A 27,903-nucleotide genomic window follows, 5' to 3' on the forward strand; every position below is an offset into this window, starting at 1 on the left:
AAAACGCTTCCCGGTTGAAGTTTTCACTACTTACCTTGGAGTCATTTCAATCGGGAAAGGTTTCCTGTCTCACGAGTACACGACAATGGCGCCAAGTACACAAAAGTATTTTGAGGGAATGAAATTAGTATATCGAGGGAAGGAAATCAACATTTCGAGGGAACGAAATAGCATATTTCGAGGGAATGACATATTAATTCGAGGGAACGTAATAGTATTTCGAGGGAACGGAATATATTATTTTGAGGGAACGAAATGGTATTTCGAGGGAAATAAATAATACTTTGAGGGAAGGAAAAACTATTTCTAGGGAACGAAATAATAATTTGAGGGAAAATAATGAAAAAAAGATCTCATTGTGCCTGTGCCCTTAGGGGCTCCGTACAAAACAGCCATTCATCAGGGAAAGTTTTGGTATGAAATTTAAAAACACGAGATACAAACACGACCAAAATAATTATACGTAAAAGATCTGGGGGCGCGGAATCCGCACTCTCGACATTTTCTTCGATATCGTCGCAGTGCATTTTTTAAAAGCATTTTAGCCTTTAGGAGTATTTGGGGTTACTCCTTGCCGTCATTTTGAACATACCGTTCGTGCGTAGCGCGCAGTTTCTCCGCAGCGAGACTGGTCAACCGGTTTATGTATAGTTTTTTCCACTGCAGTGCTCAATGCATGCGGGGTGGCACGCAAGTAGCCTTGAACTTCAAATGACCGTAACAACAAAACCATAAATCTGATTGAGTTCAAATGCGCACTTTTTATGACAAGGAGTGTCTTTTCATGCATACCAAGTTTACAAAAATCGAGGGCGGCACAGACGAGTTCTGGGGAGGAATCTACCCCCCCCCCGGCTGTGAGAGGGGCCAAAATTACCCGGCTCTTTTGGGGTTTAAAAAGTAGTCAGAATTCCCCAGTAGAGTCACTTTTCAATTGAAATCACATTGCGAATAATAGAAACATTCAACCCACGTAGGCCTAGTTTTTTTTTCATGAGGGTGGCAAATTGAGTGGCACAGTGAACAAAAATGGAAGAAATACACGCTGGAAAACGAGTGTTTGTTTTGCGTGCGGAGAAATCTTGACACTTTCTAGGATCAGTGACTTTATCTTTTTTTTAAAGACTTATATACGATGAACGTGTCTACTCGTTTTTACCCGTATTGAACTTCGTCGTTAAAGTTTCCCCGCCACTGAGGACTTTGTCTCCTCTAACGCAGTCTGGTACAAGCACAAAGCCCCGATATGCTCTGCCAAGTCGCGAAGACAACCTAACCTGAATCACAAAGAACAACACCCACACCAACAGTGTAACTTGTCCAGAATCCTTTGGTCAAATATTTGTGCGTTCTCAAGAAAAAAAGCTGGAATTTTAGACGCCTTCGATGGCACGGTGATTGTGTTCTGAGCAGAAAAACAACCAGACAAAAACCTTTGCATAATACCAACAGCAACCAAACAACATGGGGGGGGGTGTTACGGCGTAGTGCGGTGGCCGTGCTGTGGTTCTGTTTTGTTCTGCATATCTTTTGAGATCGTTGAAAGCGTCGCATTGCAAGCAATGGCGTATAGTTAAGGGGCTGGGGGCTAGAGGCCCCCCCCCTCAGAAATTCGTGAAGGCAAAATCTACTGACGGTCAGTAGACTTGTGACAGGATCCACTGAGTCCCCGTCCAGAAAATGTACCCCAGTTACGCCACTGATTGCAATTAGAAACGAGCTGGGAGCACATAATTCTCTCCTGAGTTATGTGCGCAAGCGCGAATAAGAGAGACCGCTGGGTCACTAAGCAACGATCTGGGCTTAATTATTTAATGGTGGAACTGGTGCACAGAAAATAAATAGGCGCCTTTGTCAGGTGATAATGACTTGTCTTTAATAGGGCGTCTTCACGAGCCCCGAAGATGCTTTTCAAAACAATGCTTTCCATATTTTGTTCATCCATTTTACCAGTGGGCCTGCAGCAGTTGTACAGTTTGTCAATTGTTTGTTCATTTATATCTGGGCAGGAAATACTGATCAAATTAAACGACACGACACATTAGAATTATACATCGTGCCATGTCAGGTGCAGAGAGCAGTAACGGGCGACACACAATCCCAGATCTGAATTTTCATGCATAACGTCTGTTCATTTAATAACGAACACGAATATAGATCAATTTGTCTGCGTTTTATCTTATAGTTAAACATGCATTGGCAGATCAATACGTGGAAGCAGAAGTGAATGGAGCAGTGCATGATATAAGGGTGCATCCAACTAATTCAAGCTCCATTGAAAACAGTGTAAAATCAACCAAGTTTGGAGCCCCATTGCAGGCAACTGAAGTCCCTCAGGCCTCTCAAACAAAAACAGCGTCTATTTTGGTCCTTCAGATTTCATTTGATTTTCAAATTTTAGCAGGTGGTTAATCTGCTAAAAGGAAGCTTTTTAATTATCCGCCCAAAGCAAACTCACCCCCAAGTGAACGTTTTCAAATGACATCTCTCGCCTTTCTCGGGCTCCTCTTACAATTTTTTCAATAACATTGTTGTCTGCTTTGCCCCCAGATGGGAGCCCCTGAATCTACAGAGATGATCCTGGGCCAAACTTTAAAAATTCCACAATTTCTTGGCCCACACAGATTCCTCTTTTCGAAAGAATTTGTAGGGGATACATTTTGAGCGTCTCCACCTGGCGGAGAATTTTCATTGATTTGGAACAGTGCACCCATAAAGTTGCTTGAATTCGAAGTAGGCCTAGACTACGTCATTTACGTGCAGAGCTTCAATGGTTGTCCTCTCTTTTCCCAGCCAGCCTCAGCCGCTGCCTGGCAGTTGCGTAGCTAGGATTTTGCTAGCGAAGAACAAAAGGGGCACCAGCATCTTATGGGGGCACCAGCTTTCAGTGGTGTGGTTTTTTGGGGCATGTTTTTGTTAGCCTTGTTCAATATCCATTCATCGGGTTTTTTTTTCAATGGGGGGAATCGGGAATTTGTGGGGGGCACGCTCCCCCCAGCCTCCCATTGCTGCCTGGAAGCCCCTTCCCTCGTAAAACCTATACTAATCCCTGCACAAACACGCCACATTCTCTTCAGCGTCCATCAAAACCCAAACTAAGGGCCTATCAAGGAAGGGAGGCAATGGAGGCCATGCCCCCCCCCCACCCGGAGCCTTTTTAATGAGAGAAGGCGATTCGTTGAAACTATTTCATCTCCTTACTTTCAAAAACGTGTATTAAAAGCCCCAAACATGATGTAGCCTCGCCCCTAACATATGCCATGAAAGGATACGTGAAAAAAAAATCAATTTTTTAAGCTCCTTTCCCCTAAAAAGTTAGTTCATGCCATAAATTTGTTTGCCTATGCTGTCCCCCGTGGATCTGTAACCTTGGATTGAACTTGATGACAGTGTGTGGATTTTTCTCGAACCTCAATTTTTTTAAAGCAATATTTTTCATGCATTAATACAACTACTATGTAAGTTGTCTTCAGATTCGAGTTACCCGGCTTGAAGATTGGTAAAATGCGGGTTTACAACAATGTCGAAAAAGGAATACATCTTCAAAGTCTGATGCACCTGCCTTCTCCCCCTCCTCCCATTTCCCCGCCCCCACAAAACCCTTCTGTAAAAGATTTTACAAGCGACTCTCTCCTTCGTGGCGTCACTTGTTACAAATAATTCTAAATATCCGTTCTCCTGAGCAACATTGAACTTCACCACATTTTACCATTTAAATGTATTTTCATAGGTTCCTTTTTTTTGGTTTCAAGCAAGGGCGAGTCATCATATCAGCCCGGTCTTTCTACGCGGTAATCCGATGATCCGTTCCTCGATTTTGGTCTCTGCCGCGGACGTAAATCCCGGGGATGCGGGTACATATCCCCCACGTTTTTGTGGTGAGCCAAATATTGCAGTGGTTTGTGAAGAACTTTTCAGACTTCCACCGACTAAAATGCATTCAATATCACTCAAAAAGGGGAGAACAATTTTTAAAAAGCCATAAATATGCCATTTTGAATACACATTACAGATAAGCATTAGTATCATGAACACCAACCTCTTATAGATTAATATTGTGCCCCCCCCTCTTTCCAAATGTTCACGTCACCGCCACCTGTACCCACCCACCCCTTTCCTCCCAATTTCAGGCACAAATTTACACCACTGGCATCTGCCCATAGAGTTCAGCAAAATGCGTTCTTATTCCTCCATAGAACACATACGCTCGACAAACCCTGTACAATTGTGTGATGTTTTAAGCCCTCAAGTAAACCACAGAGCTAAAAAAAAAAACTGAAACAAACAAGCCTAGTACTACATGTATTATTACTAGAGGAGCCCGTTTTGAGTCAAACAAGATGTAACAACCGCGAGCCACCCGTGGTTCTTCACATGTATACGGGTGGGGGTGTTTGTGGAAACTCGTACACTCTCAAGAGTACTTTACGGGTTTCGCGACCGGTACTCTTCTTGAAAGGTTAAATTGCCCCTTACTGCATGAAAATTCCAACAGGTGTTGTCACTTGTTGCAAAAGAATCGTAAAAGCATTGCAACGTTTAACTGTCTGTTCCCTTTACTGCGTTTGTGATGCCGCACTGGGCACTTGGAATCGTTCGTCGCACAATCGTGGCTTCTGAAAACAGTAAGAGGGGGTTGTTCTCCTCTGGAAAATAACAGAGTGTACCCTTTTTTTCACAAATCTTGGGAAAGACAAAATAAAAAGCGCCACCTCCTGAAATTACAGCTTGACATAGGCATTCTCGAGGCAGGATCACGTATGGGGGGGGGTCTCACACGAGTCTATCCCATCTGACGCATGCCACGTAGTCGAATCAATGAGCAAAATTCAAATCTGCTAGACACTCAAATGACAAATTCTATGAAAATGTAATGGTACTTTGCGGCTTATGTTTTGTCTTTAGAGGGGAATTCTGTGTTGCATCTTCTTTATTTATAAGGAGTTGTGTAAAAATGCGGGCAACCCACATCACACAGCAGAATCTGTGAGCAGCAGCTCGACACCCTGACAATGGTCATCGCCTGTCTGCATTTCAACCATCACACGCGACTTCGGATCGGAATGCTCCCATTTTTAGGACATCGTGGAGACGAAAAACCTGTTCAGCTCAGAAAAGCTCTGCCTAATCGCCAGCCTTCTGTATATTTTGCGTGATCTTGTAAGCATGGAAATCCCCATGAATCGTCTGAATAATGAAGAATTTGGTGTTGGCAAATTGACACGTAAGGAACTTGAATAAGTCATATCATGGGATTCAATTTAAAAAAAAAAGTCTCAAAAGTTTCCTTAAAAATTGGTTGAAATTTAAATCGCGTGATACTAACGGAAGTACGATTGGCATGTACATGTATATTAACTGCAGTGACCCGTCAATGCCTACACGTCGTGTTGCCACACCAGCGTGCAAAACAAAAGCCTGCCTTCTGTGTATTGTCGTCAATTAACTCCTTTTCAACTCGCCTGTCAAATTAAAGCAAACTTTAAAATAACGTGCTTTCTTTGCATAAGCAGGCTTCGCGCCAAAAAAAATAAGCTTGGTTCGGCTAAGAGGTTTTCTCTCTCCTCTAATCTACACAGACCGATGTGAGTGGCTAAAACGTTGAGTGTTTGTACTAGGGCTGGGGGCGCAGTCGCTTTTGTAGGGAGAACCCACGTTCGTTTGCTGTATCCTAGACAACATAATCAGTCATCACTGACCGGCCATTGTTATGCATGAGGCATCCTGAGACCGGATTAAAAAAACTAAATTCCTTGCTGTGTTAGGTAATTAACCGCCGCTTCATTATTTGCCGGTCATCTACAAGCCCGCCCATTTTTTTTCCACCACGGCACTCAGGTCACACGCGCACTCTAGTACCTGCCCTAGCCAGAATGCTGTCTTTTGAAAATGCAGTGATGCGTGGCTGTCGTCACCCTGCATTCAGCGTCACGGAGAGGGTCAGCCCAAACACAAAAGCCGACCGATTTGAATGTCAATGACTGCCACTTGGTGTACGTAAAAACGCCCATAATACACCACCCAGTCGACAATAGAGCAGTGGAATGCGGCATCCTGCCTCGCACGACGCAGAGGTTGGTGATAGTACACGCGATGAAGGTGGGAGAGGGGGGGCTGGCCACGGCGTGCTGGACCATCATTCACTTGTTGAAACCGCAAGATAGAAGCGGCCCCAAAGCCTCCTTTGGTACACACTTTATGGGAGGCGCTCATCCGTGCGAATTAAAAGGCGGTTCCTGCGACCTGAGTCGGCATTCGCGGGGTAGAAATGGAGACCGCCTGACGATGGTGAACTTCGGAATGAATGTGACGACGATCGTATCTCCAAACGACCTGCGCTGATACCATCACCAACCCGGCTCCACCGCGTGTGAGGCACGGCGGGAGATCGACCGACCATGACGGCCTGCTAGCGGCATGGCATGCACGGGTAGTGTTCTCACGACAGAACACAGTGAGTTCTGCTGGTACTATAGTGGTATGTACGAAATTATGTAACTTATTCAGAATTTTCAAAATGTATTGCACATAAATACAAAAATGGGCTTATGGTTCTTATCTTTACTGAAACCAATGTTGCAATGGTTGTCATGATTGCTGTTTTCTTTTATGTTTGTGGCTCAATCTCTTGACTAATCCTGTGCATTAGCCGTTGCGTTAGTAACTTGACCATTTCAATCAAATTTATCAAGTCTGAAATTCGGTAAGAGTGGAGTGCCCACACGAACCGCGTTTTCCCCATGTCGCAAATGTAATGTACATACCCCTGTAATTGGGAGGCCATTTTTCCCAAATTTTGGTGCACGCTCAAACCACTATCGAGTGTTCACTGACCCGATATTCCTCATTATGAAAACATCGATCAGGAACTGCAACCCACCGTGATCGACAGCGTGAATAGGAGTTCGCTCACACTGCTTCGTCATGACCCTGTTGCGTGTACGGCAAATGTGGTACGCGTTTTGTTTGTATAAACCTCTCTTGTAACAATGGCAAAGGTCGATTTGGATGTATAGAATTTTATTTTGATCTCGCCATAGACGATTGGACAGAAAATGCCCTCAAAACAGAACTGATTTTTGGTTACACAAAGATAACGTTGCCCATGCCTAAACAGTTGTTTTTGGAAGGGTGGTTTACTAGCTTAAGGGCATTTGGGTTTGCTGTACTCCTGACCTGCCAATGAACATGTACATGCATGTATATCTGTATAGAACGAATCTATGACTAAAGAATGAGTTATGAGTTTACAAATGTTTCGAAACGCGGTTCTCACCAAAAAAGGTGATTTTTTTTCATGGCAAGGTCGACAAGGCGACTGTCGAACAAGAGCTGCATTCTGCGGTCACCTTTTTCCCGCCAATTTGTTTTTCGCAGAAAACGCTGGTCCCCATAGCACATTTAAATGCAGAGCATGATTCACGCGTGTAGTGTTAAATACAAAGGCTTTCGGTCAATACGCGACCCACTCATGGACGTTTGGCACAATTGCTAGTTACGTAACAACCTTATCTTGGTATTTGCTTGTGAATAATCCATGTACATGTACAATCGTGGAGCTATTACGTACGTGAGAGCTTCACATGGCTGGTCACGTCATGGGAACACTGCCATCAATAGTTAAATTGAACTGCTGTTGAGGCCTTTTGTATATACGTTACTCTATTGCTGTGGACGTTGTACCCTGTAGAGCATGTTACTATTGAAGAAAATGGGTGGTTTCTGTTCTTCGTTGGTGTGACCTTTGGGAAAGTTCAAATGTAATACAGCAGCTCGATTTCATAATGAATACTTTGAAGTTTTAACTGAATAATTACGCATGGTTTGTTTCATCCATATAGTATGCGTAAAGGTGATGAATTGGTATTTTAATCTTATTGTTGTAAATGTTTTATGGGTAGAAGAAAATTTATTTTTTTTCCTCCCCATTTTGCCCGCGTGCGATTTTCGTGCATGTATTTAAACGGAGCGTGGTACTGCTCAATCAATAAGGTAAATATGCCATGCTACGGTTTAAATCAACCTGTATACATAAAACACACCCCGGCTTATCTTTATCACAATGCAAAGAAGGACCTTTGGCCCGTTGCTAATATGCCACGGAATTGTGGTCCATTTCGCGTTGCGTAGTGTACGGGAGAATTTATGCCGCGCTACTTCGCTGTGTAATTATACAGCGGTATTGGTACTCAAGGTCAGTTCACACGCTGGTCGTCCATTACACTCGGCGTTTTCATTTTGCTTTACCGTGTACGTTTTATGTTGGATTGACTTCATTCGGCCATGATTCGTCTAATGGAAAACACGGGGCCTCCATTAGACTGATGTATGATTTTGCAGTTAGCTATGTCGACAAAGGATTTTGGTGTCCACGCGGTGCGGAAGGTCAATTTTAGGTTTGGTATTGATATCCATTGGTATATTGGTAGTTCTGCTGCCCTTTGATAAACACCCGAGTGTAATGAAACCTTGATACGGCCGAGCGACCGATGTATCATTGGACAATGCGCGTTGTGCATTCATAAAATATATAGTACACGTTAGGCCACTGCATATCATGGCTCATGATTGTATTTGCGATCACATCAATTGTGTACCTATCTCCGGGCATTTCCACTGGACGCAAGGTTACTTGTATGTACATGTATGTAGGTTGCTACTATACCAACGACCTGTTGCGTCCGGCAGCGTTCGCGAATTGGCCTAGTGAGATGCGGGCTTCGACTTTTTTGATAAAGAAGGTTCGTATTAGAGCCAAGACAGCTTGGTGGTTTTTATAAATCTGGTGCCTGTATTTTTTACTCCACTCTGCATATTCTGCCAGTGTCAGAGAGGCAAGATGTTGGCATAGCTGTGTGCAATGACCACCTTTCAGCTGTGCCTACATACTGCCATTTTGTCGCTTGCACGCCCTCTAGAGAAGCAACCATTTGAGTCCAGACGGAGAACCTACAAAACGAACATTGATTTTTCCAACTGAGTCGTGCCCTAGGCAACAGTTCAAACATTAGTTGTTCTTGTCAAGCCATTTTCCCGCTTGTATTCATTTCGGATACGTTGCGATTGTTTGATCTTCACGTTTTTACACCGCAGGCGTGTCTGTGTGACGGGCACACAAGTCTTACGTAACCTTCAAGCGAGGCCCTCAAAAGGGGATCGGTACGGGATTACCAGCCGTGCCTAGTGGATTCTGGAAGTGCTTTTTGCATGTGTAGAAAAGGCAAGATGTTGGCATAGCTGCTGTCGCCCAAGCCCAGCTGTACCTACATATTGCCCTTTCTCAACTTGCCAAATCTCCGCCATTTTGAGGGAAGGCGCTCCCAACCTGCGGACAGCAGCTCAAGCCCAAGTCTTTCGGAATTCACGACCCGAACTCATTCTCGTCCTCTATTTTCTCTCCTTGCAGGCGAGACTTCAAGGGAGGACAGGTTAGACGCACTTGGCTGAGCGAACGAGTGTGGAGAAGGCAAGATGTTGGCATAGCTGTGTGATACCAATTTTTTCAGCTGTGCTCACATACTGCCATTTATGCACTTGAAAGAATCAACCACGAAGTCTCCCGACTGATGGCCGCATCATCTTACGCTCAAACATTGATTCTGGGTTCACGCTTGGTTCATTTTGAAGTTTGGTTGTGCTCATTTGCGTGTGTTACGAGCTATTTAGGAGGTACAACTGTTCTATATTAAACAGAAAATACAATTTTATTGTGAGCGGAAGCCCGGGGAACAATGTTGTCTATTTGTGAAATAACAAGTACGTTTGAAGTTCAGTACAAGCCGGCACTTTTCGCTAGAATACTAGGCCTACAAATGTATGTTTGAATAGTTAATGTACGTTGGTATAGCATAACAGTGGCTATTTTACTGGTGCAAATAATGAATACAATATCCTCTGAAATATTTAAAAAATTGACCCGCTTGCAGACCTATCCTCCTATCAAATGGTTTAACTTATCCTTGAACTCGTCAAAAGAAAGTCCCAGCTTGAGTTCGATGTACTCGAGCTTTTTGAGGGCATTTGCATGAAAGGACACCGCCCACAACGGAGGTATTACGTTTGAGTTGTTGTGACAATGCATGAACCAATTCAATAGCCTCGGAAGATACTTCCGTGGTCCTTGAATAAATGCATGTGAACAATGTTCAGGATTGTCGATGGCTTCTCAGTAAAAAGACTTTAGCTTGATTCACTGAACAACTTTCTGATATCCCAACTTTGAAATGTCATCGATTTCATAAAAAATCAAACCTATATGATTTGGCTTATTGTCAGCAATACTGGGAGAACTTCTTTATGAGCGAAAAGTATCTACTGAAAGGATACTTTTAAGCCATGTGAACTATGTTTTGAAGACTTAAAGAAATTTCAAAGACTTCGTGACTTAACAACTAGGGGACTCTAATCCATGTAACTTCACGGGTGAAGTACATGCGTGTTGACCTAAACTATTATGACAAGGGCAATCCATTGTTAAACAAAAGTATAAAAAATACTTTAGTTATCTTTCGGTCCAATGTCGGATATCAGTGCGGGGAGATACGACGCTCAGAATTCGTCCCGTCTTCCAGACCTCGTCTGTGTTGCTGCTACCAAAAAGTCGTATATTTCTCTGACGCTTGTGGTGGGTTCCCAGGCGTCGATGACTCGGCCCTGCCTGTCCACCAGGTACTTCCAGAAGTTCCACGTCGGTTGTTTTCCGGAGGCATCTGCTTAGAAATTGTATGGAAAATGTTCACTGCTCACATGCTGCCGAGATTTGTAACCAATCCATGACTAGGTGAAGTTGACTTCAGTCGGAATATGGCATCTCTTGTCTACATGCGTTTCACGCATGCAATGTTTGGTTTTGTTATTGCCGAGTTTGTTAATCTTGATGCATGTACACGCACACCAATCAAGGCCCAACAGTACCTGATCAGGAAAGAAGACTTCCCCCCTTTTTACGTCACAGTCGTTACCAGTGGCAGCTTAACTGTGGCTGGCTATGTACATGTAAAAGCAATGGCGATTCCGGGGGGGACTTATGGGAGCAGTGGCCCCTCCAAAAGATAAAGATTTTTTTGGTTGTAATCAGTCAAGTTGATATTAAGTATTTAAATAATGGAGCGTTTTTGTATGGATAGAGCCATTGTGTTCAGGAAATTGTTTCCGAGCAGCTGCTAAATTCTGCCTGATGCGATCAGTTAATGCAAATTAAAGTGCATCGGGGACGCTGCTTGGTTGTTTTGCCACCCCTTCCCAGGGTCTGGATCCGACCCTGTGAAAAAGCAACGAAGTAGTCATAAGTTTATTTTTTTAATCTCGTGCAGCTATCAAAACATAAATACCAAATGAAAGTACATGTATGTTAAAGGGCAGATCATCGGGTTTTCTGCAATCTTCGGCTGCACTGTATACGGACAGTACGCGATATAAGAGCCGTCCATAAGGCGCATCTTTTTGCCGTTCGACTTGCAATTTATTTCGAGAGTCAACTGTACATTTACTTTTTTTCAGTGAGCGCTGGAGCCTGTGCTTTCCATTCATTTTTTATGTGTGCATCATGCATGTACTGGATCGTGTCGACTCCCGACCCTCTGTGGACATTCTTTTATCCAATCGCCCCGAATGGCAAATTGCCGTGGGATGTACCAGCCCCTTACCATTGTCGGTCTGTCCAAAAGTTAAACTATCAGGTTTCAGATGAAAGAATTAAAAGACCCTCGTTTTACAACTGTGCTGGTTTCTATTTTGTTAGCTACCTTATATTTATAGCCATGGCTATGTTTGGCATTATGATGCAATGGCGTTTCCGCCAGAGCTTATTGACCGAAGATCTGATCACAAATTGGCCAATCTATAGCCTCTATTCGTGTACATGTGCACTGGTGTCCGATTGGTGGCGTCAGTTTGTAAGGCAAAGTTGGACCAGAACCAGTGCTTTTGGGGCCAAAATCTTTTTTGGGTGGCAGGGGCAAAGATGAATTTCATTTAACCTTTTAGGCTGTTCTATGGTGATAAGTTATCAAGCTTTGTTCCTTTCGAGGAGTGGACACAGTATGTGAAATGGCACTGCGTGTACAAAGACCGATTGCGCCAAGTAAAGAGTCACGTGACCCACAGTGGGTATCATACTTAAACATGGGTGTCCACCAAAACAAAGTGTCATTAGTGCCATTTACCAAATAAAAGCTGATGGTCGGTAAAGTAATCAACTACCGATGTGCTGAGAGCTAAACTAAAAACCGGCTTTATTTTTAGTTAACACTTTGAAAACACGCATTGCTATGGCAGGACGCCATGTTTATTGACATTTTATACCCAATACAGGTCACGTGAGTTAGCGGGCGCAATCGGGCAATCTATATGCATTTCCTTACTGCTGAGGTAAATGTACGCTGGGTGGGCATATTTCCCGATGACGTCGATTTTGCCAAAGACGGGGAAGGTCACCCCGTACGTTTTCTGGACAAAATCCAGGATTTCCTGGTTGCTGGCGGGCTCCTGCTGGCCGAACTGGTTGCAGGGGAAAGCCAAGATGTGCAGGCGCTCGTTCATCTCGGGCTGCTTGCTCAGCCACACCAGGTCTTCGTAGTGGCCCTCGGTGTAGCCGCACTCGCTGGCCACGTTGACGACTAGGGCAGGCTGTAGCTCAGGAAGGAAATGCCAACAAAAAAGGCGGGGACAAATAAGCAACTTTCTCGCTACGTTACAATGTATAGCCAGTGACGTGCCTGTATAGGTTGGGGACCAAGTTGGAGGGTGCCACCCCTTGAAAAATCGTTGCTTCATACTCATTCGTGTATTTGGATAAACACAGAATGTAATTAAGAATACATTGTACTTCTCAAACATTTCGCATCCCAATTTTGACATATATCCCCCTGACACAACACCACCACGTATAGCTAGAGACCTCTGAAGCAAGTCGTATGTCTGCTCGATTTACTTTCGGTAAAACATGTACATGTATAAACAGCGCCGGATCCATAAGATTTTCCGGGGGGGGGTCGGGCTCATCAGATTCTTTGACTGATTGTTGTTGACAGGTGGACACATAGATAACGCACTTTAATTTATGCATGTGGTATGACGACTTTTAAAATAATACACTTTTTTCAACTTTTAGGAGGGGGTGTCAGAATGGGGGTGGGTGGGTGATCTGACCCAAACACCCTGGATCCACGCCTGATCCTACAAACTCTGTTCCAGATTGGATGTACTCTCTGATGAGGCAAGTGTGCTCTTACTGATTTTATGCCAAGTTAGGAGCGCAACAAATGAAAGCCGTGAGTTTCACTAACAGACACTGAAAAACTTTTCTGTGTGCAAGTAAGTGTGAAACGGTAAAAATCCAGTGATGAAAATACAGTCAATGAAAGGACGGAGAGTATTCCAAATATGCTTAGTGCCTGTACCCAAGGAATGTGTTCAACATGAAGGAAACATTCAGAAAGTTAAAACATAACATTTTAAAATCTTTGGCCGGCATGAAGTATATTACACTCAACCAACAGCAGGGGGAAATGGGGATGTTTTAAAAAAAAAAGAAAAGGGAAAAACAGGAGCTGGAAGAAAAATCAACGGGTTCTATGCCTTGAAATTAACCCTTTCGTTGTCAATATTCCACTATTTGGTGTCCCCCCAAAAAAGAAACGACTATGCCCCTTGAGACACGCACGCCCACGTTGATAACACCTGACCCACAAACATATAATTCCAAGGTGCATCATAAACAGAGACACGATGCAGGTTCAACACAAAGACGTCATGTCAATCAGTTTCGACAAAAGCACGTCCAACAAAAGCGTTGCCGCGAATGCTCGTTTGGGACGCACGCAGAGGTTTGTTACAAAACGAGTCTTCGACTGCATCAGCACAGAATGTGACATATGAACTCTGCATGAGGGCCTATAATGTATATACAAGATGACGGCATCCGATAATGTTTTAATGTTTGCATGGTAGAAGTACAGCAAACCTTTCTCTTGTTGCCTACCTTTTATTTCATGAAAGCTAAAGTTTGCGCTTTGCTGAAGGACCATTCTTGATTTAGTGACAAATTTTGCATCAGAAGTGCCAAAGAGGGAAGTATAGTCGACTCTCGTAAAGGACACGGTTGTGACAAAGTACATTTTCTCTGTTATAAAAAGCAGATTCTGAGAATCCAAATTTCTGGAATTCTCGTGTTTCGTTGTTTTTCCACTCCTTTTAAATTTCTAACAAAGTCTGGGTTATAACAAAGTAATTTGTCTGGGAATGAGAGTTGCTACTACTGGCAATTAGTATTTGCTCTTGGCGTTTATTATTTGGCGTTATTCTTATCATAGAAAAAGGACACAGAAGGAGTTGCAACTCAGGCACTTCAGAGTGTTCAATGATGGTCGCCGCCGAGTCAGACGAATAACAGAAAACATTCCAAAAATGCCCGATTTCTGACTGCATCTTAGCCGGACAAGCGAGGCCAGTAATATCCTACCAATACTTGTAGTGTTTTGCTTGCAATTAAATACAAATTATCGATGTGACCAGGGAATAGAGAGACAAAAATTCCTGATATTAGACCTACTTTTGCCATCGTAAATAAACTTTTGAATTTTGATACACTGTTCCATTATCCATGCAAAGTTTGTAATTTTATTATCCTCTGTCCAATACATCAGTGTTCAAAGACTTGGTAGAATTTGGCTAAGACTGGCCAACAAAATGTTCATTGCAACTGGAAAGCTTACTTCATCAGGAACAAAATGCACCGTTTCATCACAGGGAGTGATCGTGAAATCTCATAAAATACGCTTTTGTACAAATGCCATTATAAAAATAATTTAAACAAAACCCAAATCTTGTAAGCAACCGGGCTATTTATTCCCAAAATAACTCCAGGAGAAAGATTTCATTAATTAATAAGGGCAATAACTGCACATATAGATTTAGGGCACACAGCGTAATGCAAGCAACTGCGCGAGCAGAAATTTGATGTTGTCATGAGATCACACCAAGCACCAACAAAGGCATGAATATTCAATTTCCTGTACCTCGGTAGACCTACTAGAAGTTTTAAGGATGCAGATTACCATCGACAAATTGCGGCGGGGATCATAGGGTACAAAGGGTTTTCGTGGTTGTGAAACATTTGGTGCGTAGCAAGAGTTCGCTGCGCTCCGCCATGGACATACAGGTATGCAAGAAAGCGGCGATTGGCCAAATGTTACAGCCCAGGCAGTTCAAACTCCTTCTGTGTCCTTCCTCTATGTTCTTACGATAGCTGCGTAAAAATTTCACTTATAGTGTACTTAAAGAACATTTTAAATCAAGTTCAAGCAGACTATAGATGTACAACATTTGAGAAGAAATTCCCTCTTTTCTGAAAAAGTGCAACGTTACGAAGTTGTTTGAAAAGAAATTTTAGTTAAGTCACCGTCAATCATTTACGAGAATGCATTACAGTTGAAACAGATTTCTGAAATAAATGCCAAAAAATGGAAAATATATTTCACCTTCCACGACATTAAATCATTGTTGGCTATAAAACTCCTTAAAACTGCACCACCAAGTGGAACAGGGGCCATACTCTCCCCCACTCCCCCCCCCAAAAAAAAACAGAGTGGCAAATATACATGAACAACATGTAGGCCTGTCTTTATTTTTGAATATGCATATTAGTCTCTTGTGTATGGGTCTTGGCACAGTACAGGATGTGGTGAACATACCAAGTTTGTCACGACACCATTGCATCAACACGTTGTAATAATGAGACATACAATTTGGGGAACTGTAGGCATTCATTTCAAAAGGCCCCCCCTTCAAAAAAGCTTCATCTTCATTCTATAGATTTGGGGTCAAGCATGTGACCTTTTCCCGTCCCTGTTACACTGACGTGTAGTTTGACAAGGGATATACAAGGGATATCACAGAATCTGATTTCAAACTATTTTTATTTCTTTGGCAGGTAATTTCCAGTACTAAGTCTTATTTAATCTTGGAAATTAAAGAATGAGTTCTATTAAAAAATTATATGCCAAGCTTAACAGGGACAGACAAAAATTTGACCCCAAATTTATGGAATGACCCATAAAGGCTTTCAAAAGTCAAATTTAATTTTTGCCCCAAAATTTGGTTCTGGATCCACCCTCGAAGTGTAGGCCCTGCACGTACATGTACGTGCATTATCATGATGGTTGCTCACTCAGCTGTGCCGGCGTTTATTTACGGGACTTGAATTTTTAAAGCTGAGAGTATTCATTGTTAATCTAAAGTCAAACGCTAAGGAAGTTAGCTCCGCTGCAGTTCTGACAGTACCATAGCGGAGCTAACTTCCTGAGCGTTTAGTGCCACTGATGCCGCATTGTTAGGAAGTTTGCCATTCGCCAACGCAGCCACAATCGTGATCACAATACACTGAACCCATGCATGCTGATCATGCTGAAATGAGTGTGGGTTAATGCGTGTTCTCGCACGGCATGCACTTGTCGATGTCTAACGTTAGTCTTTCGTTCTTTCAATTTCATGCATGGAGCGGACGGTGGGAAATATATATCACCTTTCCTCTGAATACATTAAGAGAGACTTCTACCCCCCTTGGATCATCAGCCGAAAAGGAATAAAAGTCATAGGCTGCAGAAACGGGAACTGGGAAAGTACTGGCGATAACCACAAAAATAGTGCACAAAAACCGCAGGTGCTTCTGACACGTAGAGCGCCTCGTTGTGTAGGCTGCCATCTTGTTTCAAATCTCGCGTGTGATGAGATTTAAAACATGCAGTTATTTTGTAAAACAAATAACAGAATTTAGAACAACAAAATGAATTCTGCTAGGTTTATTTGAAACTGCAAGCTTAAATTAAATGCACTTTTCAGATGTATTAGAAGATCATGCTAAATTATGTTTATTTCCATGATCCAGCGACGGACCAATCCAGAGGACGGCATCTGCGTCGCTAAGAACCAATCACAACGCGGGTCATTTAAATGCTGCATGCGCGTGCAAAGCTTGAGCACAGCTGATTACATGTACATATACATGGTCAATTGGCATGACTGGTTACGATTTTTTCGAGCGTGAAAAGGTAACATTTTCGTGACTTGCAGCTTCCAGAACAGTCTGTTTCAGCATAGACCTGGAGGAGATTGTTTTTTTTTTCTCCAGGTCTATGATTTCAGTTTGTTTTGTGACTGTGCGTTAAGTGAATTTTCATGGTAAACATTGTCGTCCAAGAACCGTTACGATGTGCCTCAATTTTTTAATGTCGACCTAGGCCTCATTTACTTTGCGTGCAGTTAATTCTCCCCATTTATACCTTCATATTTATGAGTTGGCGTGTTTTTCATATCAGGGATTAAAAAAAACAATCTGACTTCTGTAACTTCATTAAACAAGCTAGGCCTAGTACTTATATAAGGGTATTTATTAATTTAGGCCTAGATTTTTGGTTTTCACTTTGTATGACTACGAGTTAAAATTATTGTCATTTTAAAAATATCAGACGATTTCTGTCTTCATCATGATATGTTAAACAGTTTATTGGATGCTTTTTTTCGACAAACAGGGCCTGTATGCATACATTTTTTTAAAATGAAATTCTAAAACGTTGCAGAACTTCAAATAAACTTCTTTGACTTGAGCATTTTGACTAAAATTTATCTTATTTCCATCCATTTTTGAAGAATATGCTGTTCCAAATTGCGTGAAGCTCAGGGGTCTTTTCAGGAAAATAAACGTGAATGCTACCGTATATCAAAAATGCATTTATCACCATTTGAATTGGTAATCTATTTCATAAAAATGAGTTTATAACTTTGTCATGTTTGTGAGTCTGTTCATATCACAAATGTATCGACCACCAATTTTTTTGTTCCTTTTTTTGTTAAAGTAAATGCCGCAATGACGCATCTCAACTTTGACAATGACATCAACAGCCTCTTGAGGCTGGACGGACCCACGGGTGGCCCAGCCATGCGCTGGCAGCGTAAGACGACTGAAACATCCATGTGCAACACCTCCCTCAACAAGAGCCTCAACAAGAGCCTTAACCGGAGCCTAAGTAAAAGCCTAGGCAACGTGAGCGGCATCTCCCCCATGAAGGGGGCCAACCACTCCTTCAGCAGGAGCAGGACGCCCTCAAAGTCCAAGACGCCCAGCGGCCAGAGATCCAAGACACCAGGTGTGGAGAGATCTCTCAAAAATCACGGCTTGGTCGTTGTTGTCATTAAGCCTTTTAAGGCTGGTTTATACATGTAGTTGGTTGTGCAGGGGTGAACACCGGACACTGACTGTCAGTGATAAAATCTTCACAGGCAGTTCATAGCCATTCGCGACAGTCAGTGTTTGTGCAAAATGCGCAAACTTCAGGACAAGCAATTCACAACGCAGTGCGCCCCCAAGAGGGTGTCACGGAGAGGTGTTTTCTCAATGCATTGGGGATAGTGGACAAAGTCTCATTTGCTAACTGGGCCGTGCGCGGAAAACTTTAATTTTTGCCCAAAGTTTAGCTTGGTTGAAAATTCAAAATTGCTTATTGTGAATGGATGGCAGGTAGTCAAAATGACGGATTGTACAATGCTAGGAATGACTCAATCAAATATCCCCAGGTTACATGCCAAGGTGCGCTCAATTGCAGCAGCGTGTCGACCGTAGCCTTGAAAATTGGCCTGTCTGCGGCAAACTCTTGGTGGCGCACTGTATTTTTTACATCAACATGTTTGAGACGATTGTATGTCAGTTTTTCAGTTGTGCATCCAACCGTAAACCAGCCTCAATAGGGAAGACAAAACAAATTCCATTTTGAGGGGGTTCTAGGTCACAAGTCCAGTTCTGGACTTTCTCACATCACTGGCGTCCAATCATACGTACGTCGTGATGTCTGATGGCTTCTGGGGAAAAAACTGGCTGACTGCTACAACTTAAAATATAATACCTTAACCTCAAACCCTGTTTTATTTCAATCATTTTATCAAAGCTGAAGGTTTCACGACTGTAAGGGTTTAATAACGGGGAAATATTTCAGACTTGTGTTCAGAAAATGGGCGACAAATCATTGTGTGGAGACAGTGTTGGTAGTTATGGAAGTTGGCTATTAACTCATTGTTTTTTTTTTAAGGTTTTATGTGAGTGGGATTACTGTCAGCTTAAACTGTAAGACTAACATCTGTGACACAGTTTATGTGATTAAACTGTAAATGCTGGTTATAAAACTCTGCATTTGTTTTGTTTTTGACAGGCAGGACTCCCTCCAAGGTACCCGTCGGAGACCGCTTCATACCCAACCGTAGCGGCACCAACTTTGACGTCAGTGCTTTCAAGCTCCTAAACTCATCTGTCTCCAATCAGGAGAACCAGGAGTTGCAGAGCCCCCAGAAGATCGACTACTGCAAGACCATGTCGGACAACCTGAACGGTGACCTGCTGAATGCCAAGATTCTGTCTTACAAGAACAGGCCACCGGTGGCTCCTGAAGGTAAGTGTTACTCTGACAACACGGGCGATCATTTCAGGATTCTCTCTGCGCCGAAGAAAGAGATGGCAAACTTTTACATAGCATGGATGGTCGCTTTGCTTGCAACTCACTGCGTGTGCGCACAGATTTTGCATTTCTGCAGGACACATAGGGCACCCATCATCAAAGTATGTTAGAATCTTCATTGTACAGCAGGTACCCAGATGAAACAATTCCCACTGACCTGTCTCTTCGTTGCCAGCGAGTCCAGGCTCAAGTCCAGGCAGACAGAGAAAAGCTGCTCATGGCCCATGAATTTTGTACACATTCTGGTGAAAATGAGATACATGTATGCACTTTTCATGCTATTCATGCAGGAGCCTGCCCACACTGCCTACATTTGTACATTCAAGCTTTGGGGTCATTCTATAAATCGGGTTCAATTTTTTCCATGCCCAGGTCACACCTGACATATAATTTTGTAGGTTCTGAACGTAATTTTTTTTCAATTCCAAGAGTGATGAATTAATGCTAATTACCTGCCAAACAAATAGAAGCAGTTTGAAATCAATTTCAGTGATATTTCCATGTCAAATAACAAAAATCAGGTGTAACAGGGACACAAAAATCTCTCACTTGTGGACCCTGAATTTATAGAGTGACCCGTTGTTGGGTATACAGCTTTCTTGAATCGAACAGTGCCGTCTCCTCTCTCACAAATATTCAATAAGCAGATGCTGCTCTTTATACATGCATCTGAAATCCAAGCGCGTCATCCTCCAGTTGCAATCTGCGGATCTGTAGAAGGGGATTGCCATGTTGCACATCCAGTTCGTATACGTTACGTTTTTAACCCTTGACCTTTCTCCCTCAGGCTTCCAGAACAACTTGCGAGTCCTCTACAGCCAGACCAAGACGCCCGGCTCCGCCAAGAAGTCGACGAGACACATACCCCAGGTCCCAGAGAGGATTCTGGATGCGCCAGACATGCTGGATGATTACTGTAAATATGGCCACTTCCGATTCGTCTGGCTGCGGCTTGACATTACACGAGACTGTATGGGAACTGGCCTTAGCCGCTACCATAGACTCCTGTGTAATTGCAATCCTTAGCAAGTAATTCAGACAAGGACTAAGTCCCATTTCACCTCCTTTTTGACCCCCGTAGTGTCCGCAGCAGTCAGATGCATTCATAAAGACCTCAAAGACCTTGCACTCCAAGATCTATTATCGGTTCAAAAGCCTCATAAGTCTTTTTTATACCGGGAACGATCTTGCCAGTTCCTATGTAATTTGTCTCAAAGAGTACAAGGAGAAATACTGTTCTCCTTCCCAGTACACCAGCAAACCCTCATTTTGCCGGCTGCCCGCTTCTGTCGCTTTTTGCCTGAACGTCGCACAATTTTCAGAAATTCCGGTGCATATTTACCCTCAACATGAGATTAAAGAAGAAACTGTGTTACTCCTTGAGCATCAGTGTTGTTTGCTGTTGTTTTTCAGTGAATCTTGTGATTTTAAGTGGCTTGTAAACTTTGTTTTTGATGGATTTCAAGCACTGCCTCTCCAAAGTGCACTATCTCTCCTTGAAAATGTGCTTTAAAAATTCCTTAACCACTTCCTGCAGGGGAGCCCGGTTTCAGGCACCGTGTGTTTATACACGTGGCCGGGGTCTCCGAAATCGGACAAAGGGAACCAGGCCTTGTAACAAAAGACCGTTCTCGGAACAAAGACCAGGCTGCCGGGCATTACCGACATTTTTCCACTCTCAATAGTGGAGATAATCCAGCCTTGTTTTGAAACAGTATACCACAGTTTGGGGCATTTAGTGTGAGCGGATTACCACTGGGGACGAAAGCGCTCCACTACCGCAGCGATCGGCCACACAGTACCGCTGCATGCTAATCTGGCCCCTATTGAAAAGAGGTCAGCAGCGCACAGTGCCAGGTCAGTGAACAAAAGAAAGTTACATAGCACCCTCACAATCTGGGCTCTTTTTACAAGGCTGCAGGCCTGGCTGAAATACTCGGGCGTCAATAGATTTTGTCTGTCCGAATGAAGTGGCCACCAGACAGTAATTCATGTGGATGTATACGTCCTTTAATTGAAATGATGAATTTTAGAAGAATTTTGAAAACTGAAAAACTAGAAAAAGTCCCGATTATGTGCACTGCATTTTTCAAACCACCCGCCAGCAAGTGGTTAAGGTTTAGCAAGAATCAAAAAATTAATGACATAAAAATTATTTTGAAATGTATGTACAAGGGTGGGTGGATTCCACCCTCCCATTCTTTTAGGGGTAAAGGCAAAAATACCACTGGCTTTATTCATAAGCGTGGCAGCTAACATCCCTGTGAATATCCGCACCCCTCCCCCGCAGACTTGAACCTGATCGACTGGAGCATCCACAACCACCTCGCGGTGGCGCTGGCCAACAGCGTGTACCTGTGGGACGCCAGCAGCGGCAGCATCAACCACCTGATGCAGCTGGAGGGGCAGGAGGACTACGTCTGCTCGGTGTCGTGGGTGCAGGAGGGCAATTACCTGGGGATCGGGACCAGCAGCGGCGAGGTCCAGGTCAGTCGCGCAGTGGTCATTTACTCCCAAAGTTTGCATCGGGCAGATGTTAATGCCGTTAAGACGTCTTAGTCTTACTAGTCGCACTAGTAAGCAGGAGGTTGTGGGTTCGAGTCCCAACCGAGTAAGCTCTTGGACAACAAAGTACACAAGTGTTATGAATTGATATACGTCGGTGAAAGGGCACACCACCATTGATAAAATGATATTGCCCCACACAAACTCAAAAGCAAACCGATAGTTACAAATCAGCATCTAACCCAAGCAAATTACATTTTTGGAAATACACGTAGTTGATAACAGTCCTTGCTACTACATCTGACTTGAACCGGCCAACCGACCCTGGAAAGCTTGGTGGTCGAGTGGTCAAGATGTCTGCACCAGTAAGCAGGAGGTCGTTGGTTCTATCCCACCCGACTAAGCTTGTGAATTTTATCATGAGCTCTCGGACAACACCGAGTATACAGCATATGAGTTAATATACGTCAGTGTTCATATTGCTGTCTGTTTAAACTGATGGGTATGGCGATCTGTCTTTGACGGTGAGCGTAGCAGTATACAGGCATTTGATATTTTTCAGTCTGTGTAAATTTGCGAGCAGAAAACTGATGGCCACTTTTAGACCACCACGACACGTGACTCAGTGAAAATGAGTCACGTGTCACCAGAGCCACTTTTGAGTTAAAGGCCTTTGAAACAATCTTGCACAGTGTCTAAGCGACAGGTATCCCCAACATTTTAACGTCTACTCAACGTCCATTTTCATCATACCAAACTGAGCGCCACATCAAAAGAAAGAGCTAAAATTCCTCAATCTAATACAAAGTAAAACTCAGAAGTAGCTCTGAAGACTTGTGGCACATTTTTACAGAGCAGGTCACAAATGTGCCTGTCTTGTAGCAGAATAGAAAGATGTCTACTTTTAGGACAAGTGTGACGGAGACATTCTCTTGAGTTCTCTCAGATTGCAAAAAATAGAGAAATAAATATGGTCAAAATTCCCAATCGGCTTTTTTTGATCTCCAAGGCTTGGAAAATGTCAAATGTTTGTTTACCACTCTGTTTAGAAAAAATTGCACTTCTAAGAAGGCATTAAAAAAAAAGCATTTAACCACAATTAACCAAGGTGTACTGTCTTTAGTACCCCGCTTTACCTGATCGCTTTACCTAGTGACTCCTCATGATTTGGAATTGTTAAGCCAATCGTTCCATTTCCGCTTTCAGCTTTGGGATGTGGCTGCTACCAAACGGTTACGCAACATGCTGGGTCACGCTGCTAGAGTGGGTTCCCTCGCCTGGAATAGCTTCATCCTCAGCAGGTTGGTGCCCTACTTATTTTATCACCTCCAGTGTAGTGTCTCATCTAGCCAACGGGCAAAAGGTATTCAGGGCAGGCAGTACAAAAGTTCCAAACCCCTCGCGTATATTTCAAAATCCTTTAATACTCGGCCTGGCAAATAAAGATTTAAAAATTTACCCAAAGTGAATTGGCATTCAGAAATACGGATAGGCAGTTTTTAACATAAATGCCCCAAACCGTGGTATACTGTTTCAAAACAAGGCTGGATTATCTCCACTATTGAGAGTGAAAAAATGTTGGAAATCCCCGGCAGGAAGTGGTAAAGACCTGCCACCTGATGGGCTCTTGGCCAATAGGAATGGTTAAAGTGGCTTAGGTACATTTACGAATAACATATAAGGACAGTCCAACATTGCTGCTATTTATATTACACACACGAGAATCCATGCACGCAATTTTCAACGTGATGCACAAATATCCTGTTTTCCTTTAAGCACGGTATTTAACATTAGAGAGTTCTCAGTGTCTCTTTCCGCAATCTTCCCACTTGCCAGCGGTTCACGCTCGGGGGCCATCCACCACCACGACGTCCGGGTCCAGAACCACCAGGTGGCTACCCTCACGGGCCACACCCAGGAGGTGTGCGGGCTGAAATGGTCGCCTGAGGGCCGCTACCTGGCCAGCGGGGGCAATGACAACTTGCTGAACATCTGGCCGGCGGCATCGCACGGCGACCCCACCACGCCGGTCCACACCTTCACCCAGCACCAGGCTGCTGTCAAGGTGATCGAACAGCGACCACCAGTCATTGACTGATCAATTTTGCCTGGTTCCCCTGAATATGTTATGCGCACAGGTTACAGGGAAAAAAAATCAAACAGTGGTCAACAAATGGTTGCTGATCCAACTATGTGAAACCCAGGGATGGATCTGGTTGTTTGCAGTTGGAGTGAACATAACGGGGGATCAGTGTAAGGCTTGTTAAAGGCACCACTGGGAGGGATGGGGCATCCCCTTTTGCTACAAGGCCCAGCTCTTTTGTCCGGTTTCGGGCTCCCCGCTTTCACGTATAAAGCTGTGCCCGAAACCGGGTTACCCAGGCAGTATATGGTTAAGAGGCTTACTCCTGCAATTTAACTGAGCTAGTTTGGTATTTCCGTCTAATCAAACATGTTCAGCGTGTGTGAGTCGGCATACGGCCACCCTGATAAGGCCAACCTCATGCTTGGATATTGATGTTCTCGAAAGACCTGCGACGCACCTCATTTTGAACATGCACTGTTTTAATACCAAACTTGTTCCTTCCAGTCAGAAAATTTCAGCAACCGTTTACGTGTGTATCTAGAGTCAACGTGTTGCAGCAGCTACTCACAGTAAGCCCCAAGAACAGTCAGACGGCAAGCGTGCTCACTGATGACCAAGTCACAGTACCAACAAGCGTTTTTCAAGTTAAGTTTGAATAAAGTCTGGTTTCACTGATATATCTGATTGCACATCATCATAACAATGTGAATTCCCCAGACTAAAGACACTGTTGCTATACCTCGTGATTCGGGGCAAGCTATTGCATAGCGACCACCATCTCTGGAGTGGACTGGTTCCTTATGTCCTTCTTATCCATTGAGAACAGTGTATTGGTGCAAGGTGTCTGTTATGTGACAAAGCAAAACCTTCCCCCGAATCACGAGGTAAAGCAACAGTATCTTTAGTATGGAGAATTCTAATTGTTATGATCACGTGAATTGAAAGAACTCCGTGTACCAGATTTTATTCACATTTAACTCGCAAAAGGCTTATTGCGTCCACTAGCAACTGATGATGATTGGTTACATCCCTTTAATCAATCTCTTTCTCCCCCCCCTCCCCCATACAGGCCCTGGCCTGGTGCCCCTGGCAACCCAGTGTCCTGGTCAGTGGAGGAGGCACGGCAGACAGACATCTGCGCTTCTGGAACGTCAACAGCGGCACTTGCCTGAACAGCGTGGACACAAAATCACAGGTATGGTACCTCTTTCTCTGCCCCCATATAGACCTTGGGATGTCCTATCCTTCTATTGGCTCCTAGCCCTGAGTTTTTCACGCATCTCCTGAAAATGCACCTTTTTGACTGATTTTTTGGGGGCTGTTGTTTTGTGTTCCCTCAATTTTTTCTCTTGTCATTTTTTTATAAAGAAGATACAGTTGTATAGTTTCTTCTGTAATTTTTTTGTTTTTGTGCATCTTCTGTAAATCGCAATAATCAGTTATGGAATTGTAACATTATACAGTCGAAAACTCGTTCATAAGAGGTCCTTTGGACTTGGCAAATTCCCTTGTTATAACAGAAATCTTGTATTATCAGGAATGAAAACAATGAAAAAAGAAACCCTCGTCATCCCTGATGTTGCTACCAGAAAGTTGACGACCAGAAAAGGCAATGACCAAGTATTTTGGGGTATTGTTTTCTGGCCAGGTGTGTGCCGTCCTCTGGTCGAAAGAGCACCGGGAGTTGGTGTCGGCCCACGGCTTTGCCCAGAATCAACTCATCATCTGGAAATACCCCACCATGAGCAGAATAGCCGAGCTCCTCGGTAATCCCCAAATCCGTGCTTGGGCCCATATCATCAGACTGAGTTTTAGTGACATTTCATGTTGGTGCTGGCGCGCACGGAGTCCCAGATGAATGCCTCACCAGTTTACATTTTTGACATTTTTGTTAGCACGTTTTTCCAGATGCTTACAAATTCAACTGTGAAATGACAGAGATTTCGATTTGCACTGAAAATTGAATATTCAGTCTAACATGACATCACAGCTTTGCTAAGGAATTTTAGCAACTGCTTCATTCTAATAAAATAAAGTTGCTTTATTCTAGTAAAATAAAAGTTGCTTTTCAAAAACCCTTTGTCAACATTAGTCTGTACTTTTGAATTAAAAGAAAAAAAAACGATTTGAGAAAAATACATGTACTTGGGTTTCCATTAAAAAAAAAATTCCATTATTTCAGAGTGCCTTTAACATTTTCCGCCAATCCGTTTCCCCCTTACAAAATTACACAGGTCACACGTCACGCATCCTGCACATGTGCATGAGTCCCGATGGCACCACAGTAGCCACGGCGGCCGGCGACGAGACACTACGGTTGTGGAAGTGCTTCCAGACCGACCAGCAGCGGAAGACGGCCAAGAAGAGCAGCACGTCCAGTGGCCCGTCTAGCGCCCTCAAGCTACGGCAGAGCATTCGTTAGGACAGTGTGCGCGTCGACCCCAAAGGGGCTCGGTGACAGTGGATGTGAACAGTGCTATGCATAACACGCTTGCATAATACAAGCCTGATACATAACATTAATATATTTGTACAGTGTAGCTTTGCTTCCATTTCCTGGCTTAACCCTAAACCCTCCAGGGTATTCTGGCTAGAAACCCTGCCACGCACATCGGTCCGCACCATCTGTCAAAGTGGCTTGCCGCCAAGGGTATCGAGATCCAACAGGTCAACTCTCCCCAAGGCCAAACAGACTAGGAGTCTGTGGTCGACGGTCCCCACGAGTTCCATGGGAACTGGTAAGCAGATTCGGGCAAGCTGAACTGACGAAGGTACACAGTTACCGAAAGCTCGGCAACAAGATAAATTAAGTCCACTGCTTGAAGATAAATTGGTCATCACTCCCGCGCTCCTTGGAACGCAGAATAATACAGTGAGAACACAAAAGCACTACTTTGTTCTGTGTTCCAATCGCACTCTTGTAATAACTATTTTCCCCATTTTCTTACTTTTTATGTCTAAGAATGGGGGTTCACCCCCCCCCCGGTCCACACCTGCGTTGTTTCAGTCACTTTACTCCCTGATTTAAATCAGTACCGCACATGTGTGACCTGGCACGACAAAATGAGCGTGAAGTCGCATTCTGCTCTTTCCGGTTTTGAGGGTTCAAAGTCAAATACTGAAGCGGAGGTCAATTTTGGCATTTTGTAATATTTTGAAAGAGTAACCCCTCCATTTAATGCCAATTTTGTCAGCAAGTAATCACTGTGCAAGACCTTTTACATGCAGCCCCATAATTTTAAAACCCTTTCGTTTTATTTTTGTTAGTAACGTAATAACTTGTGACCAGTTGTTGTTTCCACTTGCATACATTTGAAAGTGCTTTTTTCTTCATCTTTTGTAATAACTAAGATCCTACAAACATATTTCCCGTGAACATGTGGTCTTCAGATTGCATAAGCACGCACATGTAGTTTAGAATACGTATTCTTTCCCTATTTTCACAACAAAATGTCCGGCTTGTGTGCGGCGCGTCAATCTATTTTTAATGCTTTTTTCGAAACGTTCACCTTGTCACTGAAATCACAGAGCAAGGAAGGACTGTGCTCTCTATCTACACACAGCTTTAGCTGCAGCTCTACGCGTTTTTATTATTTGCACCATCAGAAGGGCAGATCCATTCACAGCTTCATGTTTGTAGCTTTTATAATCGAAGCTGGCCTGATTTTTAGTTTATGCTGTATACATGTACATGTATTCTAAACCAACTTGTACATAATGTAAAAGACTACATTAAAAAATTGCACAGTGCAATTCTACATGCATATATCAAGATAACATAGTTGTGCTCAGTTATTATGTGTTTGGGGT

The 27,903-nt window shown here is 43.4% G+C and overlaps 2 protein-coding genes across 4 annotated transcripts; one reads left to right on the top strand and one right to left on the bottom strand.

The window, feature by feature from the left end:
• Positions 1-9,678: 9,678 nt before the first annotated feature.
• Positions 9,679-16,725, bottom strand: gpx7 (glutathione peroxidase 7). Of its 2 annotated transcripts, none has more exons than XM_022245999.2 (3): positions 16,523-16,725; positions 12,363-12,627; positions 9,679-10,712 (listed from the first exon to the last, which is right to left on the bottom strand). In XM_022245999.2, the coding sequence occupies exons 1-3, from the start codon at positions 16,700-16,702 to the stop codon at positions 10,549-10,551; spliced, it is 609 nt and encodes a 202-aa protein (XP_022101691.2). In that variant the 5' UTR covers positions 16,703-16,725; the 3' UTR covers positions 9,679-10,548. The 2 variants fall into 2 exon arrangements, with proteins under 2 accessions (XP_022101691.2, XP_022101692.2); XM_022246000.2 differs by having other exon boundaries at positions 9,679-10,709; positions 16,523-16,721.
• Positions 16,726-16,939: 214 nt separating this feature from the next.
• LOC110985164 (cell division cycle protein 20 homolog) lies at positions 16,940-27,870 on the top strand. Of its 2 annotated transcripts, none has more exons than XM_022245996.2 (10): positions 16,940-17,048; positions 17,853-18,143; positions 19,200-19,436; positions 20,290-20,418; positions 21,793-21,989; positions 23,214-23,308; positions 23,844-24,072; positions 25,163-25,288; positions 25,742-25,859; positions 26,328-27,870. In XM_022245996.2, exons 2-10 carry the CDS (start codon positions 17,864-17,866, stop codon positions 26,513-26,515), a joined length of 1,599 nt encoding a protein of 532 aa, XP_022101688.2. In that variant the 5' UTR covers positions 16,940-17,048; positions 17,853-17,863; the 3' UTR covers positions 26,516-27,870. The 2 variants fall into 2 exon arrangements, with proteins under 2 accessions (XP_022101688.2, XP_022101689.2); XM_022245997.2 differs by lacking the exon at positions 16,940-17,048 and adding an exon at positions 17,055-17,178.
• The last annotated feature ends 33 nt before the right edge of the window (positions 27,871-27,903 follow it).

Source organism: Acanthaster planci, linkage group LG12 (assembly GCF_054643075.1).
Source record: "Acanthaster planci isolate LZ-2023a linkage group LG12, COTS_SCS, whole genome shotgun sequence".
NCBI classification, from domain to species: Eukaryota; Metazoa; Echinodermata; class Asteroidea; order Valvatida; family Acanthasteridae; genus Acanthaster; species Acanthaster planci.